Here is a 23,044-nt window from a genome sequence, read left to right on the forward strand (position 1 = left end):
TATTTAAAAAAATAAAAAATAAAAAAATAAAAAAAAATAAAGGTTTATGAGAAAAGAATAAAACTGAAAATTATTACATTAAAAAAACCACCTAGATATTCTAATCATCAAGCATTAACAATCTGCAGTTGTATTTGCTTATATCATCAAGAAAAGACAGTGATATAATTTGTTTTCACAATGAAAGCATTCTATCCTTTATCCCATTGGACTAACATTAAGATTTATCTGTGAAAGATAGCCCTAATGTAATCATGAAGTTCCCAGGTGAAGTGAGTGTATCCTAGACCTAGACCAGTGATGGCGAACCTCTGACACGCGTGTCAGAGGTGACACGTGAACTCATTTTTTTGGTTGATTTTTCTTTGTTAAATGGCATTTAAATATATAAAATAAATATCAAAAATATAAGTCTTTGTTTTACTATGGTTGCAAATATCAAAAAATTTCTATATGTGACACAGCACCAGAGTTAAGTTAGGGTTTTTCAAAATGCTGACACGCCGAGCTCAAAAGGTTCACCATCACTGACCTAGACTATCACAAGTACCTCCCCTGTATATATAGGACCATGTCAGCCAGCCAGCCTCCATTTCAAATGCAGTCCCTCTGCTGCTACATTCTAGCTATTTGGTATCAAGAAGATGTGTTTATTGTACTACTTAGCTGGTAAAAGAAAAGAATATGCGCAATACCAATTAATGTACTAGTGGTTCTTATATTATGGTCTTCAGTCATTTAAAAAGGACAAAAGAGGAGTAGAACATTTATTTCAACAGACTGCTTCAACAAACACATCTCAAAAGTAAAAGTAGAACAGTGGTACTTTTGTTAGATGTAAGACAAAATGATAATCGCATAAATATCTATTTCTATGACAAACCAATCTATAAACACTCTAAAAGAGACCAGTCCTCTGATCACCAGAAGAAACTGCACAGAGGAGACAGTATATCACAGTGGTCACAGACAAACAACTTGGGAATCAGATCTTCAGCACAAGCCTCTTTTCACCACTTTATTGCCATGAAACTTTGGGCAAAATTATGTACCCTTCACAGACCTCAGCTTCATCATATGTAAAATGGAAGAACTACTTTATTTCCTAGATCTTAGGATGTCCTTGGAAATATAAATATAAATATAAATATTTCTAAAATGAGGATGAATCTGACAAGTGATGTTAAAAGAAACTGGAGAGGCAAGAAGCAGAGAAATAATTTGTCTGAATACATACAAATGTATTTCATTATGCACCTTAGCTAAGTAGTTTATTTACACTGGTGGCAATGTACTCACCTGAACTTAACTCAAGTTCTTAAATTATCTTCAAAAAGATTCTGCTATGATACTGCATTGAAATGAAAAATTATTGTGCTCACAGAAGTTTGTAAGTCACATGTAATAGAAGTCCAGTGAAATTACTAATTCTCTCAGTCTAGACCACACAACATTTTCAAAGGTAGAAGTTAGAGAAGTTGGTATGACCAATACATGGAGCCAAAGATCTAAATGTCAAAACTTCCAGCTGACTTTTAAGAAAAATTATTTAGACCTAAGGGGGTGTGTAGGGGCTAGGAAGAGAAGGATAAAGGGGAGGAAATTGGGAGATATCTGTAATACTATTAATAAAAATATATTTTAAAAATAATAAAAAGAAAAAAGAAAAATTATTTAATTTTCAGATATATACTTTAAATAAAGACAAAAATATGCAAGTTTAACCAAAGAGAAACCACCAATGAAATTAATTTTCTTTTATATGCTTATGTAATTACCAAGGTGGCAGAGATCTGGACATAGGTTATAAAAAGCATATCAATATGATGATGCACATAATTGCTAACAGCCAAATGTGATTCAGAAATATCTAAAGACTCTCAAATATAAAAGGCCTAAACTCAAGCATTAAATGGATAAATGTTTATTATCACTAGTTTGCAGAAGAAGAGAGTGAAAGACAGAAATAAGAGAAATAAATAGGTTTTCTTCCCCCTGAAAAAAACACATCTTTCAAACAATAGCACTTTAAAGAATCAAATCCAGTAATATCTACCTTCAAGCTTTTTAGTGAAGATTAAATGAGATGATAAATAAATAATTACCCTAGCTGGTCTGGCTCAGTGGATAGAGCGTTGGCCTGTGGACTGAAGGGTCCTGGGTTCAATCCCGGTCAAGGGCACATGCCCGGGTTGCAGGCTCAATCCCCAGCAGCATCATTAAAATTATTTATAATTTTATAAATATTAGTCCAAATGTTGAAACTACAGTAAGAAGAATTTTGTGGAGTTCTTTTAATTCCCTAGTTAAAAAAAAATATTTTGCTTACATAATAATTATAGCAAGAACTATTTTAGTTAAGTATAAAGGTAAACTTTACCGAAACCAGCTATTAATGCTGATTATCATCCCTTAGTGGTGTCAGTATGCTATTTCCTAATTCTGTCAGTCATTTTATTTATTTATTTTTAAATATACTTTTATTGATTTCAGAGAGGAAGGGAGAGGGAGAGGGAGATAGAAACATCAATGATGAGAAAGAATCATTGATTGGCTGCCTGCTGCATGCCCCCAACTGAAGATCAAGCCCATAACCTGGGCATGTGCCCTTGACCGGAATCAAACCCAGGATCCTTCTTCAGTCCACAGGTCGACGCTCTATTTACTGAGCCAAACCAGCCAGGACTATTTATTTTTTTAATATATTTTTATTGATTTCAAAGAGGAAGGGAGAAGGAGGGAGAGAGAAACATCAGTGATGACAGAGAATCATTGCTCAGCTGCCTCCTGCACGTCCCCTACTGAGGATCAGCCCGCAACTTGGTCATATGTCCTTGACGGGAATCAAACCCAGGACCCTTCAGTCTGCAGGTTGATGCTCTATCCACTGAGCCAAACCAGCTAGGGCGGTCAGTCATTTTAATAGAACTAACAAAAATATATATGTATACATATATACTTTATTTATACAAAGTCACAGACTAGTAAAACAAAGGCCAAATTGGGTAGACAGAAATGTTTTCTGTGAACCACACGTTTTTAAAATTTAATTAATTGGCAATATTTAACATTCTTTGAAAATCCAGATTTTCAGCTCCCCATGAAAGAGTAGGATCTGGCAACACTGAGCATATAACTAGAAATAGCTGTAGCTGAGAAGCTGAGGCCTCCCTGCCCTGCCCTGCCCCACTCTCTTCAGAAGGCCATAATCTCAACCCTGCCTAATTTAGCCTTTTATATGACACTAGGAGCTCAGCACGCGATATCTCGCGGTGCTGCCCACCCACCTGCAGCCCTGCCTTGACACTCGAACCTGTCCACGCAGAGCTCCAGGGTGCCTGGCCCAGTCCCCAAACCCTCTGGCCTTCTCTGGCCGTTTCAAGCCCCAACCTCAGTCCCTCCAGTCACCTCGAGCTGGTCCCACCTTCTCTAAGCGCCTCCCCACTCCCCCACCCCCACCCCCGTCTCTGGAGCAACATGGTGGCTCCGCCCTGTCATGGCGCCAGAGGAGAGCATGGAAGCCTCCCGCCTGCTGTGCTGTGCTCCTTCCCCTGGCAGGCGAGCCACGGGACACTCAGAGTGAGAGCAGTGGGTGGTGAAGGACTGATGAGGGGGGCTGCTATGGGCTCTCACCCCTGCCCTCCCAAGCACAGGATGGTCCCACCTCCTCCAGGTGCCTCCCTGCTTCCTCCCGTCTCCAGAGCAATGCCCCAGCTAATATGCTAATGACCTGGTCGTTACCCATTACGGTGTCCCACTCATTAGCATATTAGCTCTTTATTAATATAGATTCCTGGCCTTTGAGACTATCTGAATCTCCAACTTTTAATGTACACATGTGACTGTTTTGCTAACCTGGAGTTTCTGAAGAATTGGACAAGGGAGCAGAAGCTTCAGCTAAGGCAGCTAATGTAGCTAATACTGATGTAGAGGAGTTTCCAAACTGAACAGCAGACACACCTGTTTCATCTGCAAAAAAAGAGAAAATAGATTTGAATTTTTAAGGAGCTTTAATCTGATATTCTGTTTTACTTTATTCGACTCTTAAATGAAACCTGGATATTACTTTTGTGAAAAACAAGCTTGGATAGCATTGGTTTTTGAAAGATAATACTGCAGTATGTTTTGCAATATCACCTTTCTTTAAATTATTTTCTCATAAAAATGTGGGTGTTTTTTTAATTATACCAAAGAAAACCAAGGTTTTTCTTACCCTCATTCTCCAACTGTCCTTTCTTAAAAGGATGGATACCTACTAAGGCTTAAAATCCCAATAGCTATCCTATATGCATCTCAATACCTGTTGCCTTGGATGAATTTTCTGAAGATACCAGACCTGTTAGGTTCACCACCCCTCCAGGTCCAATGATAAACTGTGGTGTTGCAGCATGTATCGTCACAGTGTCAGGACTCTCTGGGTTTGTGTTGATTTGATTCTGCATAGCAATCTGGGGGACAAATCACCACAATATTTTCAGAATTATAATCAGAACATATAGCACAGGCTATACTCAACGTACTACAAACACAAATATAAAGGAACATTCTGTAATCTAAGAAGAATCATATAATATAAATGGGTATCTTTTTTATGATCTACTAAGAATATAGTGGTCAACTAAAAGTATTCATTTATATCCTAAGTTCCCATTAGCTAAAGCAGCAAAATCCAATGACAGGAGAAATGGATATCTGAAAGGCTTTTATAGAACACAGCTGAAAGATATGCTGCTGCATTGTGACTTCAGAAATTAAATTATTTAAATCAAATTATTTCCTCCACTATATTCAGCAATCTATAACACTACATATATTAAGCATGTCCTTTCCAATTGTTCTACATCTTCAACCTAACCCCCAAAATGCACTCCTAGGAGTAAAAGAGTTGGAAGAGGCCTGGCAAAGTTCATTTGTCTGAACATATCCTTTAAGTAACTAACTGAAGTTCAATAGAGTCAGATGGTCTTAGAGAAGACTTTTATTGGGAAGGATAACAAGAAGACATGCAAGAAGAGGCCGTAAGTAAAGAAGATAATTTACATCAATGTTGTCTAGCTGAAGAATAGAAATGTTGGTTATTAGAAAAACTTGACCAAAAGCCATAAATAACCATGCTCACAAACAGATTTTCCTGAGGATGGTGAGAAATAAAAGAAACCACTCAGAATGATAAAGACTGTATCACTCACTCAGGGGACATTATTATGGCTGCAAACAAATTTATTTTTAGTGAAATATAACAGACTTTGAAATACCATATGGTCGCCAAAACCATATGGTATGCAACAAAAAGAATAGAATAAAATGTCTAGAAGGAGAATTCAGGAATTTAACAAAGAAAGTAACACCTTATCTAATCTTCTAATGTTACATGCAAAAACTACAGTCTTACAATCAGGAAAATGAAGAGTAATGAACAAAAAGCAAAAGAGGAAAAGGCCTGTCCAAAATAACTTAAGTCCAAAATGAAATGCTACAAACTGAATAGTTCAAATCATCCATAAAACAGAGATCTTTTGTTTATTTTCTTAAATTAAAAGAAAAAGTTACCTGTAATATCTCTGCTAAATCTTCATTCCCATTGTCTACTGAAATATCAAATGCAGTTTTACAAAATTTACTCTGCGTGTGTACATCAGCACCATATTTGATTAAAAGCTCCACCACATCTTGATGGTTGTGTTCTGTGGCCCAATGTAGAGCTGTCATCTTTAACATGTCCTTTGCATTGACATCAGCACCATGCTACAAAAATATTTCAAAACAAGAGATTTCTAAAAAATGCAATATTAAAAATTGCTGAAATGAAAATTCTAGACATTATACTTTAGAAGAATTTGCTACTAACATGATCAACCATTTTTTGTGTGTTGAATAATCTATATGCTCCAGGATCACCACACATCTGTCACTTAATCGATTTTCTATCATGATGACTTTCCTAATTACTTTCCTTCTAATTTCTTAGGAGAGCAGCACTGATTTTTTCAGTCACCCAGCTGTGAGCATGAAGGGCTAGAACAGAATAAGAAGTGAAGGAAAACTATGAGCATTCCTCCTAAACCCTATTTTTAACTCTAGTTCTTTATTTACACAAAAATATCCTTTGCTTTCAAAGCCAATGCAATATAAAGAATTTAAAGGGAACCACCTAGAGGTACACTGTTCATTATGGTAGCCACAAGACACATGTGGCTAAGCACTTGAAATACAGCTAGTCCGAATAGACAAGTTCTATATGTGTAAATACGCACTGGATTCAAAGACTTAATAGCAAAATAAGGAAGTAAAATAAGCAATATAATAATGTTTATATTGATTTCATGTAGAAATAATATTTTGTATATATTAAGTAAAATAAAACATAATATTCAAATTGCTTTTTACTTTTATAAAATAGAAAATCTAGAATTACATACGATTTGCATTTGTAGCTTACATTGTATTTCTTTCGGACAGGCTGATCTAGAGCAGAGATTTTCAACCTTATTCATTTCACAGCACACATAAAATACAAAAGTTACACAACACACCAAAAAAATGTATCTTTTGCTGATCTGACATAAAATAGGTATAATTTTGATTGATTTATAAAAAAAATTAATAAATAATAGTAATTACCTACCCTTTTTGCTCCAAAGTGACTTTTTTAAAAATTAGGTGCCTATCTCTATATATATAAAAGCATAAGCAACCAAAGGGCACCAGACGCCGGGCTCACAGCTGGCAAGCACAGCTATGGCAGCCTCCACGGCAGCCTCCACAGCAGCACTACGGAGCAGCACTACGGAGCAGCAGCGGCAGCAGGCACAGTGGGGCTGGATTGAGTGGGGGCAGCGTGGCGCCTGGCCTGGGCTCAGGCTCCTCCCTGGCCACCTGCTGCTTTGCACACTATTACATCCCCCAGGGGGTCCCAGATTGTGAGAGGGAGCAGGCGAGGCTGAGGGACCCCACTGGTGCACAAATCCATGCACTGGGCCTCTAGTACTTACATATAAGGATTTCAGGTACCAAGATTTAACCAATCAGGAGCAACCTTATTTTGAGACATGACCAATAACATTGGTCATTTTTTTATTTGAAATCTAAGGGTAAGGAAGTCAGAGCTCCTGACTAAATAGGTATTGCATGTTTTAAAAATTCTTGTAGCACATCAGTTGAAAATTGCTGGTCTAGAGGCCAGAATAAAAAGGATTAAGACTACCTAAATCTATCATTCTATTTCAGAATTTTCTTTTTGGCATTTAAATGATTAAAGAAAAATCCCCATTTGCATTATCTGTTTATTTGTTAATTATCCAAGCCTAATATTCCTTTTCCATGAGCATTTTAGTGTTGTGTTAAGACAAAACTATAGTCCCTCACCATGGCAGAGATCAAGGTGTGAGAAATCAATTGTAGGACTTAACTAAGAACATACCTAGAAAAAGTGTTTTATCCCCTCACAAAGGAAAACTTTAAGATAATTTACATTTGATCTTACACACACAAAATGAGATAACATGGGAGGAGGGATAGATATTCAATAAAACTAGTTTTCTTCTTCCTCTTGTAAAACCATAAGTCCTCTAAGGGTTTACTTTTTAAAATAAAGTACAAAGAGAAAGAACACATACCTGAAGCAAAACCTCTACTATGCTGGCATGGCCCTCAGAAGCTGCCATATGTAAGGGCGTTCGGTCCACTTTGGTTCTGGCATCTCTACTTACACCAGCTCGAAGTAGTACTTCTGTGGTGGAATAATGCCCGTACTGTGCTGCCAGGTGAAGTGGAGAAGTTCCCAGCTATTCCACAAGAAAAAAAATCCACATTTATTGTCATTTTAGTACACTTCTTTACTACCTTCTATTTTATATTTTGTTTACATAGCAAAAGTATACTATCTGTTTACATAATTCAAAAGAAAGAATTTATGCTCGTGACATTTTCTTCATAGAGGCCTTCAGGAATTTCCTCAGTGAAAAGGAAACGTCAATATTTCAGATAAAATAACCTAGACAAAAATTAATTTCATCAGGAATTAGAGATACTTAGGGTTTGAGAAATTTTTCAGAATATTGGAATCTTTTCCTCATATCAACCATACAAAACTTCCTTTCATCTATGAAATTCCTGTCAAATAAATGTAATAGTGTTTGTTTTTATATTAAACTGCTTTATATAGGACTTAAAAAAATAAATTAATTAAAGCACCTCAGTGATATTTTTAAAGGAGCTCATATAGTCATTTTTTAAGAAAAAAATATGGCCCTAGCTGGTTTGGCTCAGCGGATAGAGCGTCGACCTTCGGACTCAAGGGTCCCGGGTTCGATTCCAGTCAAGGGCATGTACCTGGGTTGCGGGCACATCCCCAGTGGGGGGTGTGCAGGAGGCAGCTGATCGATGTTTCTCTCTCATTGATGTTTCTAATTCGCTATCCCTCTCCCTCTCCCTTCCTCTCTAAAAAAAAAAAAAATATGATCTGAGATGTGCTGTCAAAGGTCAGTCAGGACAGAACCAGAACAGAGCCATTATATTAATTTCATGTGGTCTAGGCAAGACACTACATTAACGCCACACTCACAATATACACGGCAGTACTAAAATGTGAGTGAAAGCTTGTTTGGAGATTCCAGCAGGGGAGCGCAACTAGTCGTATACCCTTAACCCAATACCGGTTCTCTCCTCTGGAGGGAAAGTCGTCCTCTTCGACTAGACCTAGCATGCAGCTTCAGGAGGGAGGCACATGGATCGGTGAGGGAGGAGGGGGATACCTGCCTTGCCAGCTAGATCAGCTGAATCAACCCCTGGCCATGAATAGGGTGACAGATGTCGCTGCCAGATCACCATCACACCCGCTTTATTTTGTTTTTAAATCACTTATATATATCTCTAAAAAATATACTTTGGTTTTGCCTATTTTAAACTTTGTTTAAATAGAATCATGTAATGCTCAGTGACTTACCTTCTTTTGCTTACCAGTATGTTTATAAGATTCACCCACGCTGGTGAATTTAAGTGTAGTTCGCTTATTTTCTCTACTCTGTAATAGTCTACTGAATGGATAAGCCACAATTAATCTAACTAATCTACTGATGAACATTTGGGTTTCCAGTTTTGTTACTAAGAAGTATGCTGCTGCTAAAAATAGCTTTATACATGTCTCAAGTTCATAAACAAGAGTTTCTCTTGGGAATGTTTTCAGAAGTTCAACATCACAAGTATGTGATGAAGTTTGAATTTACTCGGTACTGCCAACCTGCTCCACACATCTCCTCACCACTGCTTGATACTGCTAGACTTTTTTTTCTGGCTAAGCTGGTTGATATACAACGATATTTCATGATTTTACTTTGCATTTACCCAATTAGTCATGTAGCTGAGCATCTCTTCATGTTTATTGGTCATTCAAACTTTCTCTTTAGTATAGTAGCATATCAAATCATCTGCCCATACTTCTTTGTCTTGTCTTTTTACTACTGCCCTGGTAATCCCATGTTTTATGGACACCAATCCTTCTTAAGATCCTTTTGTCTTGATGTACTGTGGTATCACTATGATGTGTCTATATGTGGATTTTTTTATTGATCCTGCTGGAGATTTGATGAGCCACTTCAATCTGTGAGCTGCCATCTTTCATCAGTCCTGGAAAAAATCTCAGATATCATGTTTTAAAATTACTTCATCCCTATTCTCACTCTCCTGGTGGGTTTATGGCTACATACATCTTAGACTTTCTCACACTAGCCTTCATGATTCCTGACAGCTTTTTACATTTTGTATCAATTTCTGCATTGCATTCTAGATGATTTTTTTCATATATTTCTGTTTACTAATTTTCTTTCAGCTATTCTCAATCTGCTTATACTAAAAAATTATCTGAAGTTCTTATAAGTCTTCTGTTGTCAGCTGTTTCAGTAGGTCATTGTCCAAAATATCTTGTTTCCTTGTCTGTTATTTTTTTGTTTTGTTTTGTTGTCTGTTATTTTTGACTGTTCATTTTTCTTGGAATTTCATTTGTGGATATAAAGCCTAGAATGAAGGTAGGTTCCCTCAGAAAAGATATTCATTTGTTTCTCCCAGGAACCTAGGATCTAGTCTAAAGATCACTTTACATTCATTTTTCAGTTTATGGTTTTATAGAATGTACAGGACATAAATGTGTGCAAGTAATGGCTTGTGACTCCAAATCTTTTCCTCTCTCCATTTGATGTCTTGGTTCAAGTCAGTTCCTTTACTTTGCAGTACCCTAATAACAGGGCCAGGGGCAGAAGCAGGTAGGAGGAGGAAATGGTACTTCTGACTTATCCTTGTATTGAAGGTACATCTCTTTGGGGTTCCAGAGTTTTGGGGAGAGACTTTCCTAGGAGACTTCTCTCTGTGAGCAGTCTCAGATCTTTGCCTTCAGTAATCCATGCCAGTGAGGTGGGAAAACCAACAGGCAAATTTACTTAGTTCAGCAAATGTTCTTGGGTAAAATTTCTCTGGGTCCTGCCTTTCACTTAGTTCTTCAGGTTGATAATCTCTATTTTCCCTCTAACTCATGAGCGCACTTAAGATTTTTTGAAATACTTAATCAAAATATCTTTATCTTTAAAAACAGATGTTAAAATATGTATGGGTGAGATGGTTCCTGGAATTTTCTTTAAAATAATACATAACAAAAAAAGTAATGGAGTTATAGAGGAAACAAAATTCATCATGATTTGATAATTTTTGAGGTTGAGTAAAGGCTATGAAGGGGTTGATATATGTTTGAAATTTTCCATGTTAAAAATTGTTTTGCCGAAACCGGTTTGGCTCAGTGGATAGAGCATCGGCCTGCGGACTGAAGGGTCCCAGGTTCGATTCCGGTCAAGGGCATGTACCTGGGTTGCGGGCATATCCCCAGTAGGAGATGTGCAGGAGGCAGCTGATCGATGTTTCTCTCTCATCGATGTTTCTAACTCTCTATCTCTCTCCCTTCCTCTCTGTAAAAAAATCAATAAAATATATTTTTTTAAAAATTGTTTTGTTTTGTTTTTAATGAAAAATAAAAAAGAACACAGGACAAGCAAGCCAAAAACAACCAAATTAAAAATCTGGAATTTTTAGTTGTTACCAGTGGAAGGGTTAATCTAGATTCCTAACCCCCCAAACTCCCAAAAGCAACCCTTTTGGTTGCACCCCAGAATTAAATAGAATTATGGTTTTTGTCTTCCTCACAATTGCCTTCTATAGTTACTAAGAACTTCCCATTCCACTCTTCCTCTTTGGTCATGTTTGCAATAGTTTTACAAGTACTAATTAAAATGCAAACATTTTTTTTCCTTTTTAGAAACCATTATAACATTAACCCCAATCTTTACCTGTTATTTTCTGAATTAGAAATTGTATTTGTGCTATTTATAAGACCTTTAAATTAAATCACAACCAGTTATATTTTATATTCATCCTATCTTATTAAACTCCATAGTCTAAAAGAAGAACCCTTTTGTGAGCAGAATACTTGGTAGGGTTATCAAATATCAAAAAAATGATACAAACCATTCCCTTTAAAAGACAGCTATAATTCTAAAGTTGCAAGCAAATTTGCAAAATTTTTACCACTTATAAACACAATACTACTTTTTATCTGAAAAAAACTCAAAAATGAGAAGAAAAATACCACATTAGAATCATTCTTTACCCAGTCTGTAGTAAAAGGAGCTCCATTTGCCATCAAAATACGAACTTCATCATCTTGACCTGCTCGTGCCGCTTCTAAAAGCTTCTTTCCCAAATCTACCAGGGACATCTAAACAAAACATAGATGAATATAAAATCTCCAAAGTTACAAAAATGTCCCAGACTACTGAACCAATAAATGACCCCACCTTTGAGATCTACTCAGAAGAATAAAAATATATTGAAACAGATCTACCAAGAAAGATTATATAAGTAAACACGTACGTATATGTACCTACATATAATCATTTTTAGAATATGAACAATCTAAAGGCTGGAAAATGGTTAAATTGTGAAATCTAGTAGAATAATATGCAGTAATTTAAAATAATAATTTTGGCCCTAACCGGTTTGGCTTAGTGGATAGAGCGTCGGCCTGGGGACTCAAGGGTCCCAGGCTCGATTCCGGTCAAGGGCATGTACCTTTGGTTGTGGGCACATCCCCAGTAGGGGGTGTGCAAGAGGCAGCTGATCGATGGTTTCTCTCAATGTTTCTAACTCTCTATCCCTCTCCCTTCTTCTCTGTAAAAAATCAATAAAATATATTAAAAATATATAAATAAATAAAATAATAGCTTTGAAGTTATAAAATAACATTAAAAAGTTATGTCATGTTAAATGAAAAGATAAAATACAAAATGAATTTTTGAATGGCAAAATATGCACAAAGAGAACAAAATGCTGAAAATTATTTTTTTAAAGTTGTGTGATTATAGAAAATTTGCCTCCAGTTCACAAAGCTTCTTCAATGTTACTATATTATCTTCCTAATTTAAAAAGTGGATTTTTAGGGACAAATTATATTGTGTGGCTGTTAAATAAAGAAATGCTGGCATTAAAGAAAATTATATACTACTGACTTACTAAACAGGAAGAATGGGGGGAAAGTAACGAAAATGCAGGATATTGAGAACTTAAAATAGCAAACTTATTGATCTTCTTACAAGAATTAGAAAATGATGCATTTGAACAAATCAACTTCTCCCATAATTCTTCAATTATCTTAATTATTCAAAACATCATACTTAAGGACCTAAGATACTTAAGTTACTATGGTTCCATGAGCAATACAGCTGTGTAGCAGATTAATATAGCTAAAAACTTTTAAATCAGTGGTTCTCAATGGTAGCAACAATGACCCCTAGAGGACACTATATATGGAGGCATTCTGGGGATTGAAGGTCGGAGGAATGGGATGAAAGCTCTACTAGTATTTAATGGTCAAGTGCCAGGGATACTAGAGGAGCAGCAATACAGGGAACAATCCACTATGGAGAATTGCCACAGGTCCTGGATGAATTTCAAACATTTTACTGAATACATATATCTAAGGCTAGAATTCAGTATATTAAAAAAATGTATTTTCCACAGTTATTAATGTATCCCAAATTTTCCAAAATGCAACCATACTATAAATCGATTTGTTTGTTCAGGACTTTACTAAGAGTTGTTCACCATTTTGGAAAATCATGTCACCAATCTCAATGCCACTGGGTATGTGAATCACCACTATAAATGACACTGTATCAATTATGCTTTCACAGCTGTCACATTCACAATGATTCTATGTGTAGGTGGCAACCATTTGACTACCTCTTGTGCCATCTAGTGTGGTGCACTTGAATATTTACATACTGAAATACACATTTTATTATAAGTTGCTTTCCTTCTATTTCTCCTGTATATTAAAATTAGAGTATTATAATGATTCTTTAATTATGCATAGGTAATATTATCTATGATTTCCATTTCCAGTTAGCAAAGGGGCAATATAAAATATTTATTATAAAAAGGCAGCCATAGATCTAGTAAGATTAAAAAATCAATTTCTAAAAAATATACAAGCCCTGGCTCATTTGGTTGGGTGTCATCCTTGCACCAGGAGGTTGCCGGTTCCATCCCCGGTCAGGGCACATGCAAGAATCAACCAATGAATATATAAATAAGTGGGACAGCCAATCAATGTTTCTCTCTAAAACAAAAACAAAAGTCTAAAAATGAAATCTACATTTGCTCAAAGTACATGCTAAGAAGGCCATCTAGTGGTTAAAGGAATTACACAAAATTAAATTTTTAAAGCTTAAAGTCTATTTTGCTTTGAATTTCTGTAATTCATAGCTCATAGAGCTTTTGTGAGTTTATAGCATCTACTGGACATGAAAACACTGTAAAACTGTAAAATACTAACTAGATCCATGTAAATTGCTACTAGCACTCTTAAAAATGAATATGAGTAAAAACACTTAGAAAATATAATCCTCTAATATACTTAATAAACCTCAATTGTCTCATTAAAATTTTTAGGATAAAATATCACTTCAATAAAATTCTTCTAAAGTTCTTCATCAGGCAATTTAGCAATATTTATGAACCAACATCCTTTAAGATGTTCATGTTCTTTGACCTAGTACTAGTAATGTCACTCATATAATCTATCATAAGGAAACTATTTGAAGCATAAATATAATGTTATAAAATGGGCAAAATTAAAATGCCCTAGTGTAAACAATAAACAAAATTTTTTAAAATATATTTTATTGATTTTTTACAGAGAGGAAGGGAGAGGGATAGAGAGTTAGAAACATCAATCAGCTGCCTCCGGCACACTCCCCACTGGGATGTGCCCGCAACCAAGGTACATGGCCTTGACCGGGATCGAACCTGGGACCCTTGAGTCCGCAGGCCGACGCTCTATCCACTGAGCCAAACCGGTTAGGACCAATAAACAAATAAACATAGATGATAATGGAATACTGTGGGTTTTATTTTTTACTTTTTATTATGAAAATTTCTGAACAAATTCCCAATAGAAACAATAGTATAATGAATTGCCACTTAGCCACCACCTAGCTTCAAAATCATCAATTCATGGCCAACCCATTTCACATGTACACGTATTATTTTGAAGCAAATATCAGACATATTTTATCTGTAAATACTTCAATATATATCTCTAGAAAATAAAGATACCAAACTGAGTTCAAATATTTCAAATTAGTATGTTCTAGAACTGAGTTGTCCAATACAGTAGCCACTAGCCAAAAGAAGCTACTGTTGAAATGTGGCTAGTCCAAATTGAGGTGTGTATAAGTATAATGCACCCAATTTTGAAGACCTGGTACCAAAAAGAATGTAAAATAGCTTATTAATAGCTTTTATATTGATTACATGTTGAAATGGTAGTAATTTTGATATATGGAGTTAAATAAAATATATTATCAATATTAATTTCATCTGTTTCCTTCAGGCTTTTATAATGTGCCTACTAAAAAAGTTTAAATTAAATATGTGGCTTGTATTATATTTCTATTGGACAGAACTTCTTGAAGGCAGCAACTTTAGAATTTGCAAAAAGTTGCAACTTTTTTTGTTGTTGTTGTTAATCCTCACCTGAAGATATTTTTTCCCATTGATTTTCAGAGAGAGTGAAAGGGAAGGGAAGAGACAGAGAGAGAGAGAAATGTCAATGTGATAGAAACACATCGACCAGTTGCCTCCTTCACACATCCCAGGCTGGAAATCGAGAGTGCAACCGAGATACATGCCCTTGACTGGAATCGAACCCATAACCCTACAGTCCACAGGCTGATGCTCCAACCACTGAGCCAAACCAGCTAGCTAGAACAAAGGGTTGCAACATTTTAAAATAAGATATAGGGCATTCTTTTATTTATTTATTTTTTAGGGCATTCTTTTAGAAAAACTGCATCTGATGAATTACCCATTATGACACTGGATAGACATTCCTTCTAAAAACTATAGGAGGGTATGTATGGCCTTTGTCCTAAGACTTCACAAATTCATTTGGAATAAAGATACCCATAAATTCTACTAATCTTAAAAAAAAAGTGGGCCATCTTGCTTCATCCTACTCCTTTCTAAAAAATATACTTTATGCCCTAACCTGTTTGGCTCAGAGGATAGAGCGTCGGCCTACGGACTCAAGGGTCCCAGGTTCGATTCCAGTCAAGGGCATATACCTTGGTTGCAGTCACATCCCCAATGTGGAGTGTGCAGGAGGCAGCTGATCGATGTTTCTAACTCTCTATCCCTCTCCCTTCCTCTCTGTAAAAAATCAATAAAATATATTTAAAAAATATATATATACTTTACAGCTGACACATGGCATTTGGTTGTTATAGCCCTAAAGCGATTTTATTCTAGGACAATTTTCCTTCTCCCGCATCAACCTCACCTTGTTTTTCTTTCCCATGACATTAAATGACCAGTTCACTGGTATGTCATCTAGATTTTTCTGATTGCTTCAGGGTCATACTTAATTTCTTTCATCTCTCCTATTCTTATAAACTGAAAGTTAGCCTAAACTTGACTAAATTTAGATTTTAAATTTTGGAGAAAAATATTTCATAGTTGATGCTATATATTTGATACTGAATCACATCAGGAAGCAACTTTTTTGGTTCCTTTTTAGTGGTATTAAGATTAATAATTAGGTTGGTATAGCCTGATTCTTCCACCATAAAGGTATATTGTTTTACTTTGAGACCAACTAGTACTCTGGAGTTGTTACTGTGGCACCATGTGAATATCCAATTCCCAATAAATCTTTTGCCTAACAGTTTTAGCATCCATTAATGGTCCCGGCCCAAATCAACTAATTTTTAACAGGTTGTAATAAATTGTGACTTTCTAATTCTATGATTCCTTCTATATTTATTATCCGGCATTCCTCATTGACTGTAATAAGTTTCTACTAAAGCAGGACTTCAAGTGCTTTTTAAAAATTTTTATTTCTTTATTGACTTTAAAGAGAAAATGAGAGGGAGAGGGAGAGTGGGAGAGAGGGAAGAGAGAGAGGGAGGGAGGGAGGGAAAGAAGGGAGGAAAGGAGGAAGGAAGGAAGGAAGGAAGGAAGGAAGGAAGGAAGGAAGGAAGGAAGGAAGGAAGGGAGAGGGAAGAGAGGGAAGAGAGGGAGGGAGGAGGGAAGGAAGGAGACAGACAAATATGCTGTCCCATTTATTTATGTGTTCATTGGTTGAGATATATATATATACACATACACACACACACACGCACACACACACTAGAGAGCCAGTGCATGAAATTCATGTATGGGGGTGGTGGGGGGCTGGGGGGTGTCCCTCAGGCTGGCCTGCACCCTCTCCAATCTGGGACCCCTTGGTCCGGGACTGCTGACTCCTAACCACTCACCTGCCTGCCTGCCTAATTGTCCCTAACCACTCTCCTGCCAGCCTGATTGACACCTAACTACTCCCCTGTTGACCTGATCGCCCACTGCCCTCCCCTGCCAGCCATCTTGTGGTAGCCATCTTGTGACAACGTGAGGGAAGCCATCTTGTGATGACATCGTGCAAGGGCGTGATGCCACCTAGGCTTTTATTATATAGGATTTGTTTTTATTGATTTCAGAGAGGAAGGGAGAGGGAGAGAGATAGAAACATCAATGATGAGAATCATTGTTTGGCTGTCTCCTATATCCCCCCTACTGGGAATCGAGCCTGCAACCCAGGCATGTGCCCTTGACCAAAATCAAACCCGGGACTCTTTTGTCTGCAGGCTGACACTCTATGCACTGAGCCACACCAGCTGGGGCCATTGATTCTTATATGTGCCTTGACTAGGGTTCTGAACCCACAACCTTGGCACATCTGGATCAACTGAGCTACCAGCCAGGGCGTAAATGCTTAATCACCAATTTTTAGGGTAAAGAATAGATCTATAACAGTCATCTCCATTTCTTTTTATTGTTATACTAGAAGCCCGGAGCACAAATTCGTGCACCAGTGGGGTCCCTCAGCCTGGCCTATGGGATCAGGCCAAAACTGGCTCTCTGACATCCCCTGAGGAGTCCCAGATTATGAGAGGGTGCAGGCCAGGCCAAGGGACCCCACCAGTACATGATCAGGGCCGGGGAGGGATGCGGGAGGTTGGCCAGCCGGGGAGGGATCACAGGAGGGCTCCAGGGCATGTCTGGCCCATCTTGCTCAGTCCTGATCGGCTCGACCCCAGCAGCAAGCTAACCTACCAGTCAGATAGTCTGCCCCCCAGTGGTCATAGTGACTGCCCAAATGTCTGCCTCCTGGTGGTCAGTGCACGTCATAGCGAGCAGTTGAGTGGCCTTAGCATATCATTAGCATACTAGAGGCCCGGTGCATGAAAATCAATGCACTGGAGGGGAGTCCCTCAGCCCAGCACAGTCCAGAGCCCTCAGGGGTGGGAGGCGACCCAGCGATCAGGGGAAGGCAATGCCCCCATCACACCTCTACTGCTGCCACTGCCAGCAGCACAAGCCTCAGCCAGCCCTGGTTACCTGAGCCTCGCGCAGCCCTGGGCAGCTGGATAGCTGACATCCAAGGCTTGCCTGCGTCGCAGGACAGCCCTGGGCGGCTGGAGGGCTGAAGGGACTGGGGGACTTCAGAGGCAGGCACGCAGAGCAGCTGGACCCACCTTGGGCAGACCTGGCCGTGCCATGCGCCTGCTGCCCAGCCGGGCTGAATGGATGAGCACTGCCATCTTGCGGCGGTGGGCACCATCTTTGAGGGCATGGCAGTCAATTAGCACATTCCCTCTCTATTGGCTGTGAGCACCACCATCTTGTGAGGATGTGATGGTTAATTAGCATATTCCCTCTTTATTATATAGGATTACGCTTTGATTGGTTGAATGGCTGACTGGATGACTAGACACTTAGCATATTAGGCTTTTATTATATAGGATGTTGTTTCAATACAGCCAGTTTTTCCTCTAGTGATGAAACATAGCACTGTTTTCTCAATTGTGCTCTAGAAGTTGGCCTGAATTTACTGGCTATGTTGTAAAAAATAAATAAATTTTATATATATATATATATATATATATATATATATATATATATATATATATATATATATAGCTTTCCTTCATTACAATGTGAAGTTCACTCTATAAGAAACATTTGAGAAGGAACCAAGATGGCGGCATAGGTTAACGCTGGAGTTTGCTGCCTTGAACAACTACTTCAAAAGTGAAACTAAAAGACGGAACGGACATCACCCAGAACCACAGGAATGCTGGCTGAGTGGAAGTCCTACAACTAGGAGGAAAGAGAAACGCATACGGACACTCAGAGGAGGCGCAGTGCTGAAGTCAAATTCTGAGGTGCGGAGTGCGCGGAGCGGGCTGGCAGCGGAGGGCGATGCTGGCGTTTTCAATCAGGAGGGAGTCGCAGACTCTGAGCTCCAGATACAGGCGAGTCTTTAGGGACTCAGACTCAAACGGGAGAAGCGGGACTGTCTGGCTTCGGTCAGAGCGAGTGCAGCTTTCTCTCTGAGCTTTGCAGCGGGTGCTGGGACTCAGAGAGGCAGAGCCCCTGGGGACAGGACTGAGAGCCGCCATAACTGCTCACTCCGGCCCACCCTGTTGATCCTGTGCGACCCGCCCCGCCCAAGCCCTGCACAGAGGCTTTTGCCGGATAGCCTCAGGCAAAGGCTAGATTAGCACCTCCCTAGAGGACAGAAGTTCTCTCACTGCAGACACAGCTGATTCTCACAGCCACTTGGCCTGGAGGTCAAACCCTCCCTGGTATTAGCTACAACAATCAAGGCTTAACTACAAGACTGCGCACAAAGACCACTAGGGGGTGCACCAAGAAAGCATAACAAAATGCGGAGACAAAGAAACAGGACAAAATGGTCAATGGAAGATATAGAGTTCAGAACCACACTTTTAAGGTCTCTCAAGAACTGTTTAGAAGCCGCCGATAAACTTAATGAGATCTACAAGAAAACTAATGAGACCCTCAATGTTATGTTGGGGAACCAACTAGAAATTAAGCATACACGGACTGAAATAACGAATATTATACAGACTCCCGACAGCAGACCAGAGGAGCGCAAGAATCAAGCCAATGATTTGAAATGCGAGGAAGCAAAAAACACCCAACCGGAGGGGCGGAATGAAAAAAGAACCCAAAAATGCGAGGATAGTGTAAGGAGCCTCTGGGACAGCTTCAAGCGTACCAACATCAGAATTATAGGGGTGCCAGAAGATGAGAGAGAGCAAGATATTGAAAACCTATTTGAAGAAATAATGACAGAAAACTTCCCCCACCTGGTGAAAGAAATGGACTTACAGGTCCAAGAAGCGCGGTGAACCCCAACAAAAGGAATCCAAAGAGGACCACACCAAGACACATCATAATTAAAATGCCAAGAGCAAAAGACAAAGAGAGACTCTTAAGAGCAGCAAGAGAAAGAAACTCAGTTACCTACAAGGGAATACCCATACGACTGTCAGCTGATTTCTCAACAGAAACTTTGCAGGCCAGAAGGGAATGGCAAGAAATATTCAAAGTGATGAATACCAAGAACCTACAACCAAGATTAGTTTATCCAGCAAAGCTATCATTCATAATTGAAGGTCAGATAAAGAGCTTCACAGATAAGGAAAAGCTAAAGGAGTTCATCACCACCAAACCAGGATTATATGAAATGCTTAAAGGTATCCTTTAAGAAGAGGAAGAGGAAGAAAAAGGTAAAGATACAAATTATGAACAACAAATATGCATCTATCAAGTGAATCTAAGAATCAAGTGAATAAATAACCTGATGAACAGAATGAACTGGTGATTATAATAGAATCAGGGACATAGAAAGGGAATGGACTGACTATTCTTGGGGGGGAAAGGGGTGTGGGAGATGCGGGAAGAGACTGGACAAAAATCGTGCACCTATGGATGAGGACAGTGGGTGGGGAGTGAGGGCGGAGGGTGGGGCCGGTACTGGGAGGAGGGGAGTTATGGGGGGGGGGGGGGGAACAAATGTAATAATCTGAACAATAAAGATTTAATAAAAAAAAAAAAGAAAAGAAAGAAACATTTGAGAATTGAGACCTACTTAAGAAATGGGAGATTCACAATTTAGGTTAATTCTGGGACTTACGTTTATGAAAATAGAATGGTAGGTAGCCAACTACTTAATTATTTTTTACTTAAAGTTAATCCTGTATTCTATAGAATGCATCCAAGCCCAACTGTAGCCCAACCCAATTCAGCATTTCTCAAGTTGTGTTTCCCAAAGCTCCAGAGGAAGGCCATACTACAAAAGGCAGTGGGAAAAGAAGTAAGCACAGGTTGAAGGTGACATAACAGTTTCATCCTCACTTAAACAAGATCATCTCTAATTGTTATAGGATTCTATATATAACATTATTTGTAATTTTAATAAATAATTAGCATTAGTAAAACTATTTTCAGTAAAACATCTCCTCTTCAGATATAAAATGGTTAAAATGTTAAATCTCAAGTGAGAATTACTTAACAGCTCTTTTTTTTATTGCTAGTCAACACCCAAATCCTTATTAACATAAACTCAGAAAAGAACTACTAAATTCATTTGCAAGTCCTGACATGTATATGCTTTACTTGTGTTATCCTTTTACTTTTTTGAGTCTAGCCAAATATAATCAGGTAAAAGTTGTATGAGAGAAATTAAGACCTCAGAAATCAGATTCTGAAATAACTCATTCAAATAAATTTTAAACCCCAAATTATATTACAAGAGCTTCTTTTAGGCAGCACCCACAATGTTGTGACTCTTTTCCTCCATTAGGACAAACCTCCCTTATATAGTTACTCCCAAATGCACTATAAAATATTCTTTGGGCCCTGGCTGGGTGACTCAGTTGGTTGAAGCATCATTCTGTATACCAAAGGGTTGCGAGTTCAATTCCCAATCAAGGCACATAACTAGGTTACAGTTCGATCCCTGGTCAGGGTGCGTGTGGGAGGCAACTGACCTGTTTCTCTTTCATATCGATGTTTCTCTCTCTCCCTTCCTCTCTCTCTAACATATCCTCAGGTGAGGATTAAAAGTATGTATATGTATACTTTTGTCCTCTACTATAATCTTCCCTAAATCAGTTTTAATACTGCTTTAAAAATTACAACATAATCTCATCTACCCTAAAGATTACTTCTTCATTCAAAGCTATTTTTATTTCTTCAAATTTCAGGTACCAGAAGATGTAATTAAATTAGAACCATGCTGATAAATCAAGTTCCTATTTTCCACATTAGCTATGTATTTATCAGATATACAAATGCTTAATCTAGTTCTCTAACTACATTTAATGTGTGCCTACCAATGTCCCTATTTGAGTAAAGTTATGACATCATTTCAAAGCTGTTCTCTATAAAACCTAGAATACCAATGTCTGTAATCTAAGGATAAGATATACTTATTGCCCTGGCCAGTGTGGTTCAGTTGGTTGGGCTTCATCCTGTGCACTGAAAGGTTGCTGGTTCAATTCCCGGCCAGACCACATGCCCAGGGTTTTGGGCCTGATCCCAAGTAGGGGGCGTGCAGGAGGCAGCAAATGATGGTCAATGTCCGTCCCTCCCTCCCTCCCTCCCTTCTCTCTCTCTCTCTCTTTTTTCTTTCTTCCTTCCTTCCTTCCTTCCTTCCTTCCTTCCTTCCTTCCTTCCTTTCTTCCTTCCTGCCTTTCTTCCTTCCTTCCTTCCTTCCTTCCTTCCTTCCTTCCTTCCTTCCTTCCTTCCTTTCTCTCTCTCCCTCCCTCCCTCCCTGCCTCCCTCCCTCCCTCTCTCTCTTTTCTCTCTAAAAATCAATAAAAATGATCTTTAAAAAATATTTATCGATGGCTATTTAATATTCATGTGTAATATAAGGTCAACTTCCATACCTAAAGCACATAAATTATATACACACACGCTCTAAACTGAAAAGGAGTAAGAATTTTTCAATTAGCACGTACAGAACTTCCCACGCACATGCCAAAACCTAATCTTCCTCCTGTACTCCTTGAGGATGCTACCAAACTCTCTCCCTCACAAATCAAAAACCTAGTAGCTATCCTCAACTCCTTCTCCCTCACATCTCTCCACAGTTAGTAGGTCATCAAGTCCTTTAGGGTCTACTTCACATCTCTTTTTCTTTTAATTTCTTTTTTCAATAGGCAATGCTTTAGTATAACTCAAAAATCCAAACACAGAAATGCATACATTGAAAAGTCTCAATGAAAGCACTTACACCATTCCCATCCTCCTCCCAGGCACAATAAGTAACCACCTTCACTAATGTCATGGATATCCTTCCAGTATTTCTATAATTACCAAGACAGCATTACTATATACTTGTCTGTACTTGCTTTTATTTAAAACATCCTGAAGATCTTTTTTCCTATTAGTTCATAGAGAGCTTCCTCATTTTTTTTTTTTTGTACAGCTGCTTAGTATGCCACTGTGTACATAAGCCTTATTTTATTATTATGCACAACATTCATGCACTGGGGGGGGGGGGGGGCGGAGTCCCCCTTAGGCTGGCCTGAGCCCTTTAGCAGTCTGGGAGCCCTCAGGGATGTCCGACTGTAGCTTAGCGCTGCCA

General features: G+C 38.4%; 1 protein-coding gene across 14 annotated transcripts in view; it reads right to left on the reverse strand.

Annotated features, from left to right (window-relative positions):
- GABPB1 (GA binding protein transcription factor subunit beta 1) overlaps positions 1–23,044 on the reverse strand; it is a 55,514-nt gene that overhangs the window by 19,672 nt on the left and 12,798 nt on the right. For 6 of the 14 annotated variants that reach the window (XM_036301127.1, XM_036301137.1, XM_036301160.1 and 3 more), the window contains 5 exons: positions 11,648–11,755; positions 7,617–7,784; positions 5,551–5,745; positions 4,301–4,448; positions 3,856–3,969 (listed from right to left, as the gene is read on the reverse strand). In XM_036301127.1, coding sequence (XP_036157020.1) covers positions 3,856–3,969; positions 4,301–4,448; positions 5,551–5,745; positions 7,617–7,784; positions 11,648–11,755 — 733 coding nt within the window. Of the gene's footprint in view, positions 1–3,855; positions 3,970–4,300; positions 4,449–5,550; positions 5,746–5,848; positions 6,016–7,616; positions 7,785–9,342; positions 9,625–11,647; positions 11,756–23,044 lie in introns of those variants that run through there. The other 8 variants (XM_036301188.1, XM_036301118.1, XM_036301181.1 and 5 more) reach the window with 5 other exon arrangements.

This window comes from Myotis myotis, unplaced genomic scaffold, assembly GCF_014108235.1.
Source record: "Myotis myotis isolate mMyoMyo1 unplaced genomic scaffold, mMyoMyo1.p scaffold_m19_p_1, whole genome shotgun sequence".
NCBI lineage: Eukaryota > Metazoa > Chordata > Mammalia > Chiroptera > Vespertilionidae > Myotis > Myotis myotis.